Source organism: Bos taurus, chromosome 28, assembly GCF_002263795.3.
Source record: "Bos taurus isolate L1 Dominette 01449 registration number 42190680 breed Hereford chromosome 28, ARS-UCD2.0, whole genome shotgun sequence".
NCBI lineage: Eukaryota > Metazoa > Chordata > Mammalia > Artiodactyla > Bovidae > Bos > Bos taurus.
In genome coordinates, this window is record NC_037355.1 from 30,483,725 (window position 1) to 30,497,854 (window position 14,130).

The following is a 14,130-nucleotide window of genomic DNA, read 5'->3' on the forward strand; positions in this document are numbered from 1 at the left end:
AACATTTTGTGGTCAGTTTATCATAATTCAGTAAAAGAAAGGAACTATACTTACATCTGTTTATAAAGCTCTGTTTCAGAGGGATCAACAAATACTAAAGATGAAGATCCTTTTTTTTTTTTTTTAATTAAATGCCAAAGAATAAAAGCTGCAATAATCCCTCTAAAACGTATTAGTGATGAACAATCCCATGGAGTTAGACTGAGACAAATTTGATAGGGTTAGAAAAATCGTAGAGAAAAGGAGCTATATATAAACTGTGAGGAACGCACTAGGGAAAACGCCTTAGAAAATTAATAAAGATTGGCTTGGTTTAAAGATGATAAACAAAGACTAATGCAAGAGGCTAATGAATTCAGTCATGAAGAAAGTTTATACTAAAGTGCTCTCAAAAAGAATTGCTGCTGGCCTGGTTTTTATTAAGCATTTTTCCCTTAAATTAGAGGGAAAATATAAGTAACCCATTAATAAAATTTGCAATTTATACTGAATTAGGCGATACTGTCTCTGTTAATAAAATGATGGAAATTCTGATAATAATAATTACTGTAAGTTGGATATAGAAGGTCAAAATAGTGTTTAAAATAAGATAAGCTATATGTTTCCCATTTTTAAACCCACATAGAAGCAGCAGGTAGCATTTGAGAAATGTCTCCATTTCCAGGAGATATTCTTGGTTTAAGGGTTTTAAGAACTGAATGCTAGGACCTCCCTGGTGGTCCAGTAGTTGAGAATCCACCTTGATATATAGAGGACATAGGTTTGATCCTTAGCCTGGGAAGAGTCCACACTGCAGGGCAAGTAAGCCCATGTGCCACAGCTAATGAAGCCTGCGTGCCTAGAGCCCATGTTCTACAACAAGAGAAGCCGCAGCAATGAGGATCCCATTCACCTCAATTACAGAGTAGCCCCCACTCGCCACAACTAGAAAAAAGCCCATGCACAGCAGCAAAGACCCAGCATAGCCATAAATAACCACTTAATTTTTTTTTTTTTTTTTTTTTAGGAAAAGAACTGAATGGTAGAGACACCTAAAATGTAGACCTGTAGGAATATGTCTTCACTGAAGAGTCTACATTTATATGATGTATAATGTATATTCTATGATTCAAAGAAGATTTTTTGTGAAACTTTTCAGATAAATCTTTGTCACTGAATTTTCTGTAGAACATTTCTTTCTGAGACTCACATTTTAATGAAGGAATTATTTTAAAATTCTTACTCCCTCTTGATGGTGTTTAGATACCTAGAGGAGGATGTGTAGGTCTTAAGAAGTTAGGTGAGGAACAGTGGATGGAGGTCTAGGCAAAAAGTGTAGTTCCCTGGGACAATTATATAGTTCCCTTAGCAAGGTTCCTATTTCAATCTAAACTGCTATTTGTACTGAATGTGCTCATGAGCTCTAGAAAGTAAACCATGGCCTTCACTTTCCATATCTTGCAGTAGATTTTACCATAAATTAGAAATTGTAGTGTGATTATTTGAAAGATCAAAAGTGTAATTTGTTAGGATCAAATAAACAGTTTTCCAGTCAACTATTCTGGAATCTGTTGACACATTTAGACTTAAGCCCTCATAGCAAATCCATAGAGATTTAAACTTTTTAGAACCTGGACTCTAGCTACTTTGAAAATTTGACACAGGGAGTAATTTTAAAAGATTTCTTTTGAAATGACCTCAGGTTCATCAATCTCTATTCTTATACTACTCTATAAAGAATCTCTATATTCAAGTTTGGTTGGATGTTTTGTAAGTACAGAAAACTATTGGGTGGGCGGGGCAGGGGGAGGAAGGAGAGAAAGAGGAGAGGGAGAGAAGGAGGTGTGTGTGTGTGTGTGTGTGTGTGTGTTTTCAACCTTAATGGAACAGTTGGCTGTAGTAAACTTCTTGATATTCATTGGTATATCAACTTAAGAAGTGGATCATAAAGAAAGTCAATAGGTTTCTTTGACACATGATAGCAAGAACCCAATCCAGCATGCCACTTGTAAGCTTATCTGTAAAGCATGGAGGCATTTGTCACCACTGACAGTACTGACATTTAATCTGGGATCTGTTTGCAACTCAGCTTTCCATGTGTTCCCGTGTATATGGTAGTCTCAATTCAGCTTCAAAGCATAGCTTTGTCTATCAAGTTATTCTGAATTTTATGTAACAGAGGAAAACAGAAATATTAAGTAGATACTGTTTGGATGATTATTTTTCTCCAGATGAGTTATGCCAACCAGAGAGTTCTGGGCATTGACCTCTTGTGCTGTTTTTGTAATTCACAAGCCAAAACTGTTGTAAGTTAAATTATGGGAAGTTGATTAATGATCCAAGAAGGAGGCACAGTAGATCAGTTACATAGGAAACTCAGGAAAGCCAAGTCAATAAGAACTAAAAAATACTTAACCCAGATGAGGCAGATGTTTAAAAAAGATGTCCTGGTTACACAAGTTGATAGCAAATCTGGTGTCAAGTCAGTTTGGGTATAGTCTCCACAGGAGTACAACAGCCTGAGGAATTCTAGTATGAATCCACTAAGATATTATATGAGCTGGGAATGGTAGCAGGAAAATGGAAGAACTGTTTCTCAGGAGTCAATCAGTGTCATTCACAGAGGTTTATTTTTATATAAAAGCTTCTGGTTTAGTTGCTAAGTCATCTCCGACTCTTCGGAGATGGAGACTCCAGTTCAGACCCCATGGACTGAAAGCTCACCAGGCTTCTCTAACCATGGGATTCTCCAGGCAAGAATGCTGGAGTGGATTGCCAGTTCCTTCTCCAATAAAAGCTGCATTGGTCTTCTAAAATGGAAGGTTCCCAGGAGCTGGCACATATTAAAATTCCTAGCAAACACCTTGGAGTGAAAGCCATCTAGATTTAGAAGATAGAGACTAGAGTGTTAGGAAGGCTAATACTCAGGGCTAAAGATAGGGAATCTAGACCGGATCTCAGTTTAGTTCTTAGGATTTACTGATGCAGAAGACAGCTTATTAAGATAGAACAAAAGATTTGTGGTCACAGTTGGGCCACCACAGCTTACATCTGAATGTCTGTTAGTCCATGTTCTACTCTTGACAAGTATTCTACCCTTATTAGAATTAGCTGAAACTTGGTACCCAGCTCTGCAAATGCAACCTAAACTACAAAAAACTAGCAAAGATATAAGTAGAGCAAAATGAAGAAGGACCTCATGCAAGCAAAATCAGGACTTAAAATGTCAGCAGATAGCTGTCTGAACATGTCATGGCAGAAAGCAACTTGGAACCTGTTGAACTATTACAGTGCTAAAGGGAACCACTGCTGTGTGTAACCTACTGTGCTGAGGTAATGTTGGAAACAAAGATAAACGGCCTTTATGGCAGACCTTATTCTTGAGTAAGGCAGGTGAGATATATACTAGAAAACAGAATAAGAAAGGATTATATGAATTTTACCCAGAAATACACTGTAGAAATAATGCAAGCATGAATTCATTTTATACTAGTGATCATGGAAACAATATATTCTAAAGGGAACATGTAAACTAACTTGTGGAATGTAAATAAGATTTTGATGCAAATAAGAACTAGAGATGATCTTAGAGATCATCTGGTACATCTTAGAAATTTGAAAAGTAATTGAGACCCACTCCAGTGTTCTTGCCTGGAGAATCTCAGGGACAGAGGAGCCTGGTGGGTTGCGGTCTATGGGGTCGCACAGAGTCAGACACGACTGAAGTGACTTAGCAGCAGCAGCAGCAGCTGGTGGGAGAAATTTTGTACAACTTTCCTGGAAGATAGCTTGGAAATACATATCAAAAATCTTTAAAAAATGTATACCTTTGACTCAGTATCTTTACTTATAAGAAGTAATTCTGTGGAATAATTTAGCATGTGCACAAAGATTTATACACAAGGATGATTGTAACAGCATTGGTCTTAAGTTTTTAACTTCTCAATTTCTGCAGCAAAATTGTTAAAAATAATAGATATCTTCCATATATTAATTACCCGGCTTTCCTAAACTTTAATATTTCGTGTAATTATAGTAAAACGATCAAAACCAGGAAACTAATACTGATTTAATAGTATTAATAAAGCTACAGGCCTTATTCATATGTTGCCAATTATCAGTAATGTTCTTTTTCTGGCATAGGATACAATCCAGGATCCCACATTGCATTAGTCATTAGTCAATTCCTCTTATTCTCTTACAGTCTGGCATAGTTTTACAGTCTTTCTTTTGTCTTTTGTGACTTTGACACTCTTAAAAAGTACTGCCCAGCTATTTTGTAGAATGTCTCAATTTGAGTTTGACTGTTTCCTCAAGATAAAATTCACATTACGCATTTTTAGGCAAGAATACCACACAGATAATATTTTGCTCTCCTCAGTACATCATATCAGGAGGCATATGATACACGTTTGCCTCATTGGTGGTGACATTAACATTGATTACTTACGTAAGATGGTGCCTCTCACATTTCTCCATTGTAAATTAATGTTTTTCTCTTCTTAATCAACAAAGTATTTTGTGGGATGATACTTTGAGATTGTGTCTTTCATCTCCCCTCCCCCCATTATACTTTTGCCCTCAAATTTTAACATTCATTGATTGATTAGTAATAATGATTACTATAGTATCAGCCAAATAATGATTTTTTAATTTTTATTATTTGTCATATATTTATTAATTGGAATTCTGTCATCAGAAGGAGCTTTCTCTTCTCTCCATTTGTTTATTCATTTACTTATTTATATCAGCATGGGCTTACAGATATTTATTTTATTCTATGGATGCACATTCATTAGTATCATTATTTGTTGCTCAGATAGTTCTAGATTTGGCCAATGGAAGCACCTCCAGGTTGTCTCTTGTGCCCTTTCAACATGCTCCTATCATTTCTTTATTTCCTTATGTTCTCACACAAGATATTCCAAGATCATCTTGTACTTAGCCCTAGCCATGGGATCAGCCATTTCTCTAAGAAGCCTTTGATCTTTTTATTGGCACTGGCCATTCTCATTTCTACTGGATTGTCTCTGTTTTTAGATTTCTGTGGTAAGATTAAAAACTGTGTGAATATATAAACACGCTTCAGCAATATGTGAACCATGAACTTCCTGATGTTCAAGCTGGTTTTAGAAAAGGCAGAGGAACCAGAGATCAAATTGCCAACATCTGCTGGATCATGGAAAAAGCAAGAGAGTTCCAGAAAAACATCTATTTCTGCTTTATTGACTATGCCAAAGCCTTTAACTATGTGGATCACAATAAACTGTGGAAAATTCTGAAAGAGATGGGAATACCAGACCACCTGATCTGCCTCTTGAGAAATTTGTATGCAGGTCAGGAAGCAACAGTTAGAACTGGACATGGAACAACAGACTGGTTCCAAATAGGAAAAGGAGTTCGTCAAGGCTGTATATTGTCACCCTGTTTATTTAACTTATATGCAGAGTACATCATGAGAAACGCTGGACTGGAAGAAACACAAGCTGGAATCAAGATTGCCGGGAGAAATATCAATAACCTCAGCTATGCAGATGACACCACCCTTATGGCAGAAAGTGAAGAGGAACTCAAAAGCCTCTTGATGAAAGTGAAAGTGGAGAGTGAAAAAGTTGGCTTAAAGCTCAACATTCAGAAAACGAAGATCATGGCATCCGGTCTCACCACTTCATGGGAAATAGATGGGGAAACAGTGGAAACAGTGTCAGACTTTATTTTTCTGGGCTCCAAAATCACTACAGATGGTGACTGCAGCCATGAAATTAAAAGACGCTTACTCCTTGCAAGGAAAGTTATGACCAACCTAGATAGCATGTTCAAAAGCAGAGACATTACTTTGCCAACAAAGGTCCGTCTAGTCAAGGCTATGGTTTTTCCAGTAGTCATGTATGGATGTGAGAGTTGGACTGTGAAGAAGGCTGAGCGCCGAAGAATTGATGCTTTTGAACTGTGGTGTTGGAGAAGATTCTTGAGAGTCCCTTGGACTGCAAGGAGATCCAACCAGTCCATTCTGAAGGAGATCAGCCCTGGGATTTCTTTGGAAGGAATGATGCGAAAGCTGAAACTCCAGTACTTTGGCCACCTCATGCGAAGAGTTGACTCACTGGAAAAGACTCTGATGCTGGGAGGGATTGGGGGCAGAAGGAGAAGGGGACGACAGAGGATGAGATGGCTGGATGGCATCACTGACTCGATGGCCGTGAGTCTGAGTGAACTCCGGGAGTTGGTGATGGACAGGGAGGCCTGGTGTGCTGTGATTCATGGGGTCGCAAAGAGTTGGACACGACTGAGCGACTGATCTGATCTGATCTGATCTGATCTACTTCTATATCTGTGTATATGTATTTTTAAAATATGGGTTCATATTGGTATTGTCTACTTCAGTCCAACACTGGAGACTTCCCTGCACATCCTGGTTCATGTTAACTTTTTTTTTTTTGATATATTGAAAGTTACCATGACTACATACTCAGTGAAGTATCTCTCCCCACTCATCCTTTTTTCCACATTCCAGTTTTCACTCTCTTTCATACTTTTTGTACCCACCAGTAGGCAGCAGAGCTCTTTAGTTTCTGACTATTCTTCCTGTATTTCATCTTTTTTTCCTAATAGTTTATTGAGATAGAATTCACATACCATACCATTTACTCATTTAAAATGTGTAATTTTGTCTTGGGGATATATTCATAAAGTTGTGCAATCATCACTACAGTCAACTTTTAATATTATTTACAATCAGTTTTCTTCACCCCAAAACATACCATTTTTCCTAAGTTCCTCTCTCTTTCAGCCCTAGGCAACCACTAACCTGTCTCTCTATCTATGCCTTTTGTCTTATGAGTTTTTTAATTTATTAATACATCCATATGGCAGAAATTGATTTAGTAATGAAGGTGTTTTTATTAACATGGAAAGATATACACAATATATTTTTCTGTAAATTTTTAAATTTATATTCTCAATATATAATACTTTCAAACAATACATTCCCTTTTATATCAGTCCTCTTTCATTTAGTATGGTATTTTAGAGGTTTATCCATGTAATATCATCTATCAGTATTCCTTTTTCAGTCCAGTCACTCAGTCATGTCCAGCTCTTTGTGACCTCATGGAATGCAGCACACCAGTCATCCGTGTCCGTCACCAACTCCCGGAGCTTCCTCAAACTCATGTCTATCAAGTCAGTGATCCCATCCGACCATCTCATCCTCTGTCGTCCCCTTCTCCTCTTGCCTTCAATCTTTCCCAGCATCGGGGTCTTTTCCAGTGAGTCAGTTCTTCACATCAGGTGGCCAAAGTATTGGAGCTTTAGCTTCAGCATTAGTCCTTCCAATTAATGTTAAGGACTGATTTCCTTTAGGATTGACTGATTGGATCTCCTTGCACTCAAGGGGACTCTCAAGACTCTTCTCTGATACCAAAGTTCAAAAGCATCAATTTTTTGGCGCTCGGCTTTCTTTATGGTCCAACTCTCACATCCACACATGACTACTAGAAAAATCATAGCTTTGACTAGACAGACCTCTGTTGGCAAAGTAATGTCTCTGCTTTTTAATATGCTGTCTAGGTTGGTCATAGCTTTTCTTCCAGGGAGCAAGCATCTTTTAATTTCATGGCTGCAGTCACCATCTGCAGTGATTTTGGAGTCTAAGAAAATAACGTCTGTCACTGTTTCCATTGTTTCCCCATCTGTTTGCTATGAAGTGATGGAACTGGATGTCATGATCTTTGTTTTTTGAACGTTGAGTGTTCGGCCAACTTTTTCAACCCTGTTTCACTTTCATCAAGAGGCTCTTTAGTTCTTCTTTGCTTTCTTCCTTAAGTGTGGTGTCATCTGCATATCTGAGATTATTGATATTTCTCCTGGCAATCTTGATTCCAGCTTGTGCTTTGTCCAGTCCAGCATTTCGCATGATGTACCATGCGTATAAGTTAAATAAGCAGGGTGACAGTATACAGCCTTCTGGTCCTCCTTTCCCAATTTGGAACCAGCTTATTGTTCCATGTCCAGTTCTAACTGTTGCTTCTTGACCTGCATACAGATTTCTCAGGACGCAGGTCAGGTGGTCTCGTGTTCCCATTTCTTGAAGGATTTTTCACAGTTGTGATCCACACAGTCAAAGGCTTTAGCATAGTCAGTGAAGCAGAGTAGATACTTTCCCGGAATTCTCTTATTTTTTCTGTGATCCAGCAGATGTTGACAGTTTGATCTCTGGTTCCTCTGCCGTTTCTAAAACCAGCTTGAGCATCTGGAAGTTCTCAGTTCATGTACTGTTGAAGCCTATCTTGGAGAATTTTGAGCATTACTTTCCTAGAGTGTGGGATGAGTACAACTATGCAGTAGTTTGAGCATTCTTTGGCATTGCCTTTCTTTGGAGTTGGAATGAAAACTGACCTTTTCCAGTCCTGTGGCCACTGCTGAGTTTTCCAAATTTGTTGGCATATTGAGTGCAGTCCTTCCAGAGCGTCATCTTTTAGGATTTGAAACAACTCAGCTGGAATTCCATCAGCTCCACTAGCTTTGCTCATAATGATGCGTCCCAAGGCCCACTTAACTTCACATTCCAGGATGTCTGGCTCTAGGTGAGTGATCACACCATTGCAATTATCTGGGTCACTAAGATCTTTTTTGTATAGTTCTTCCATGTATTCTTTCCACCTCTTCTTAATATCTTCAGCTTCTGCTAGGTCTATACCATTTCTATCCTTTATTGTGCCCATGTTTGCATGAAATGTTCCCTTGGTATCTCTAAAATTCTAAAAGTAGAGCTTCATTTCCTTAATTTTCTAAAGGAACTTCATTCCTTTTTATTGCCATATAATATTGCATTGCATGACATGTTAGTTTCCTAGGACTGCCATAACAAATTACCATAAACTGGATGGCTTAAACAACAGAAATTTATTTTCTTATAGTTCTGAAACTTAGAAGTCTCCAGATATCAGTATATAGAGCCGTAGAGATATTAGTTGGGCCACGTTCAAAAACTATAGGGAAAAATCTTTTCTTGCCTCTTTCTAGCTTCAGGTAGCTCTTGGCAATTAATCTTCAACATTGCTAACATTCCTTGGCTTGTAGCTGAATCACTCCAGTCTTTGCCTCTGTCTTCACGTGTACTTATTGTATGTATTTCTCTGCATCTTCATCTCTTATTGGGCTTCCCTTGTGGCTCAGCTGGTAAAGAATCCGCCTGCAGATGGGAGGAAGGTTCAAAAAGGAGGGGTATATGTATACCTATGGCTGATTCATGTTGAGGTTTGACAGAAAACAACAAAATTCTATAAGGCAATTATCCTTCAATTTTAAAAAATTAATTTTAAAAAAAGAATCCACCCGCAATGCAAGAGACCTAGGTTCGATCCCTGGGTTGGGAAGATCCCCTGGAGAAGGAAAAGGCTACCCACTCCAGTATTCTGGCTTGGAGAATTCCGTGGATTGTATAGTCCATGGCGCAAAGATTTGGACATGACTGAGCAACTTTCACTTCACTTCACTTCACCTCTTATTATAAGGACTTCAGTCACTGAATTTTGGACCTACTCTAGTCTGCTACTGCTGCTGCTAAGTCACTTCAGTCGTGTCCGACTCTGCACGACCCCATAGACAGCAGCCCACCAGGCTCCCCGTCCCTGGGATTCTCCAGGCAAGAACACTGGAGTGGGTTGCCATCTCCTTCTCCAATGCATGCAAGTGAAAAGTGAAAGTGAAGTCGCACAAGTCGTGTCCAACTCTTAGCGACCCTGTGGACTGCAGCCCACCAGGCTCCTCCATCCATGGGATTTTCCAGGCAAGAGTACTGGAGTGGAGTGCCATTGCCTTCTCCGACTCTAGTCTAGTATGATCTTATTTTAAATAATCAGCAAACATGTTATTTCCAAATAAGGTTATAGCCTGAGATTCCAAATGAATGTGAATTTTGGGGGGGTGCTATTCAATGTACCTCTGTATAAATATGGGCTTCCCTGGTAGCTCAGAGGTTAAAGCGTCTGCCTGCAATGCGGGAGATCTGGGTTCGATCCCTGAGTCGGGAAGATACCACATTTTATTTATTCATTCATTGGTTGATGGACATTTCATTTTTATACTTCTTTATGCCCAAAGGAACAGATAGATGAATGTTATTATTTCCTTTTCTTTTCATGTGAAAGGTGGCATACTGTTGATACTCGTTTGCACTTTGCTTTTATCACTGAAGTATATAACTTGGATATTGCTCCATACTACTTCACAGAGGTCCTACCAATTGTAGTCAGACTCAAAAGAGTAGATAGGAATAGCTCCTATCAAACCAATCCTTTCTCAGGTAGCAATTGTAACTCTGGAAAAATATTAGAAAAGAAAATACCAGGGTGTTCTCTGGCGACTTAGTGGTGAAGAATCCACCTTCCATTTCAGGAGATGTGGGTTTGACCTCCGGTCTGGGAAGATTCCCACATGCTGCAGAGCATCTAAGCTCGTTCATCATAACTATTGAGCCTGTGCTGTACAGCCTGGGAGCCACTATTACAACACTTGAGCCACAACGAATGAAACCCATGTGCCCTAGAGTGCTCAGCAGCAAGAGGAGTCACCATAGTGAGAAGCCCATACACCAAAACTAGAGAGTATCCCCTCATCACCACAACTAAGAAAAAACTTGATTCAACCACAAAGACTAGTACAACCAATAAATAAATAAATATTCTTTAAAAAAATTACTGAGAGATACTGGAAAACAATGAAAATCAGGTGGAAACTGAAAGAGAATACATGCAGTCTTACAGACTTCTGGAGCAGATAAAGAGTTTGGGGTGACTACATCAGGTAGAAAGTGAGCAAAGAAATTCCTGAAAGGAAAGAACCATAGAAAAGTAGCCTGAAACTCTGCATAAAGGTCCTGCAGTTGTGGAGAAGGAAGAGATTTGTATGACCCCCGAATTACACATATACAGAGAAGTTCCAGGAGCTCAACCAAAGCTAAAAGAACTGAATGACAATTTCTGTTATTGTCCATTGCTGGAACGAGGAGTTTAGAATTTGAGTTTAGCTAAGTTTAACTGCTTACTTAGTGGACACACAGCCACACCCATTTCCTGCTTTCTGCCGCTGCTTTAGTGCCACAAGTTGGGGACTAAAGTCTTGTCCTTTCCGTACATTCATTTAAAAAATAGGGTAATAATAATTATGGGCTTCCCTCATAGCTCGGTAAAGAATCTGCCTGTAATGCAGGAGACCCAGGTTCCATTCCTGGGTCGGGAAGATCCCCTGGAGAAGGAAATGACAATCCACCCCAGTGTTCTTGCCTAGAGAATCCCATGGACAGAGGAGCCTGATAGGCTCTTGTCCATGGGGTTGCAAGAGTTGTACAGGACTTAGCGACTAAACCACCACCACCAACTGCTTACTTAAAAAAAAAAAAAAATTAATCCTTTTCAAAGATACATAAATGACCAGTCTTTACAATAGAGGTCAACCAACTATTTTTAAAGGGCGCAGGAGTAAATATTTTATAGAGTTGTAGGCCTTGCCTTGTGGTCTTGAAACTACTCAACTATGCCATTGTAATGCAAAACTGTCCATAGAAAATCTGTAAACAAATGGACTTGGCTGCATTCCACTAAAACTTTATTTAGAAAAGTAAATGACTGTCCCTCTGGTTAGAGATTGCCCAACTTCTGTTTCACATCCCGTGCACAGTATTCAGGATATAATCTCAGATTACAAGGAAACATTCACGCTGAAGAGCAAAAACAATCAATGGAGACAAGCTCTGAAATGACACGGATGTGGAATTAGCAGATAGGAGTTTTAAAGCAGTTGTTTTAACTGTATACTCCAAGATGTAAAATATGCTCATATGAATGAACTAATTAGAAAAATCTCAGCAGAGATATAGAAGCTTTTAAAAATAGAAATTCTGGAACTGAAAGTACAGCTTCCGAAATTAAAAATTCACTACCTGCTCTGAGCAATTTAGAGATGATAAAAGAGCTAGCAAACTTGAATACAGATCTATTGAAATTATCAAGTCTGAGGAACAGAGAGAAAAAAAGACTGAAACAGAATGAACAGAGTTTCTGTAACCTGTGGGACAATATCAAAGGGCCTAGTGTATGTGTATTTAAAATCCCAGAAGGAAAGGAGAGAGAAAATGGGGCAGGAGAAATGTTTGATTGAATAATAGTTGAACGTTTCATAATCATGATTAAAACCATGAATTTAAGGATTTGGAAAGCTCAATGTATACCACAAACAGAATAAATACACAGAAAATCAAAACTAAACATATTATAAAACTACTGAAAACAAACGATAAAGAGAGAAAGTTGCTAAAGCAAAATAGCACATTACATACAGAGGAAACATTCAATGAATAATTGCAGGTTTCTCATCAGAAGTGTTGAGGGTCAAACGAGAATGGAAAATCTTCAAGTCATTGGAGGTAGAAGTCAGGTTATCTTTGGAGGGGATTAGTAATTTCACGAAGGGAATGTTTCCACATAACATACCACCCGACAAGTTAGTAGCTTAAAAAAAAGTTTTATTAATGATTCTGTAATCAAGAATAGGCTCAAGTGAGCAATTCTTCTACTGGTCTTGACAGTAGTCACTTGTATGACTGCATTCAATTAGTGTGTTGCCTGCAAGCTGGATTTGTTAGGGTTGCCTGGAAGCCTCTCTGTCTCCGTTTAGTCTTAGAGTCAGTACTTCCGGCCTCAGGCTTACAGTTTATACCCCTTTTAAATATGTGTTATACTTCAATAAAAAGTTTACTTTCAAATGGGGTACAATCAGTGGAAAACCTAGTTGTTAAAGAATAACGTAGCAAATACAGTTATTACAGACTGTTTCAGAGAAAACAAGTATTTCCTATCTGTCTAGTGTAAAGTTTTTGTAAGGAAAATTAATAGATGACAGAGAAAAAAAATATTTAACTTTAGGTTGCAGTTAGATGGCTCCAACTTCAAAGGATGTAAGAAGCTGTTAAAAGAGTTTTGAGCAGAGGACTCGTGTGATAAGAACAGTAGTTTAGGTGATATAATTTCATGCTAGTGTATAAGATCAAATGGAGGAGAGAGAGGTTATAATCAGGCAGACTTGTTTGGAAGCAACGATTCAGATGTGTACCTATAAGCATTTGAACTAGAATGGTGGAAATTTAATGAGAAAGAAGGTAATAAAATTTATTTATTCCATATACAGGGATTGAGGACCTACTATATTCCAGGCACTGGGTAGGGAACTCACAATATATGAAATAGAAGTATAGAGAAATAATCACAGTTTGTTGTAATCAGAGTTTTAACAGATGAATGCTTAAGGGGTTAAGGACACAGGATGAGGAATCAACTAATTATATGGAAGAGTCTAATACATGTTTTATACAAGAGTAAACATTAGGTGAGTATTTGCAGTTTGGCGAGCAAAAGCCTAAGTAAAGAAGAGGAGAGCATCTTGCACTGAGGACGTGGCAGAGTATGTCTGTGTGTCCAGGCGAAGCCACAGGCACGAGGAGCTAGAAAGACAAAGGAAGGATTCCATGGCCAAGGGCAAAAGGTGCCATGACAACGTAAGTAGGCAAAAATTACCCTAAGAAGAGTATGAGTAACTAGAAGAATGATAATACAAATGGGAACTCCATGTTAAGAATTATGCAGCCTATAGATATTTTTCATCTGAGTGTACCTGAAATACCCAGAGAGTATTTTTTTTATGTATGTTTGAACACTAAATGTGTTTCATCGGTGAAATTCTGAATATCATACACTCATCATAGGTTTTTAAAGCCAACAAACAACCTAGAATTGATTATTGACCATTGGCATAGTTTTTTTTTTTCAAAATTACAATATGTAAAATAAAAGAAAATTTACCTGAATTTTTCTTAACTCAGAAGAAAAGAAATAGGGTAACTAAATGAGAAACAGAACTGTTACAAATGTTCCAAAGGTTTGGATCTAAATTATCAAATTAATTCCTCTTTCATTTGTTTTAAAATACTGTTGTTTCAAGAACCACCAATTATCAGCTAATGCTAGGTCTATAATTATGTGTTAATATATGACAAGGCTGGCAGTCTCCACAGAAGACTGGCATTTAGCAGATGCTCGAATCTGCTGTTGGTCCAATGAATCTGTAGCTCAGAAATTTTCCTACAAAGAACCTCTA

General features: G+C 38.2%; 1 protein-coding gene across 7 annotated transcripts in view; it reads left to right on the top strand.

Moving 5' to 3' along the window:
- ADK (adenosine kinase) overlaps positions 1–14,130 on the top strand; it is a 543,729-nt gene that overhangs the window by 471,053 nt on the left and 58,546 nt on the right. The window contains exon 10 of one of the 7 annotated variants that reach the window (XM_005226480.5): positions 1,007–4,093. In XM_005226480.5, coding sequence (XP_005226537.1) covers positions 1,007–1,035 — 29 coding nt within the window. In that variant the 3' untranslated portion in view covers positions 1,036–4,093. 7 annotated transcript variants of the gene reach the window in all.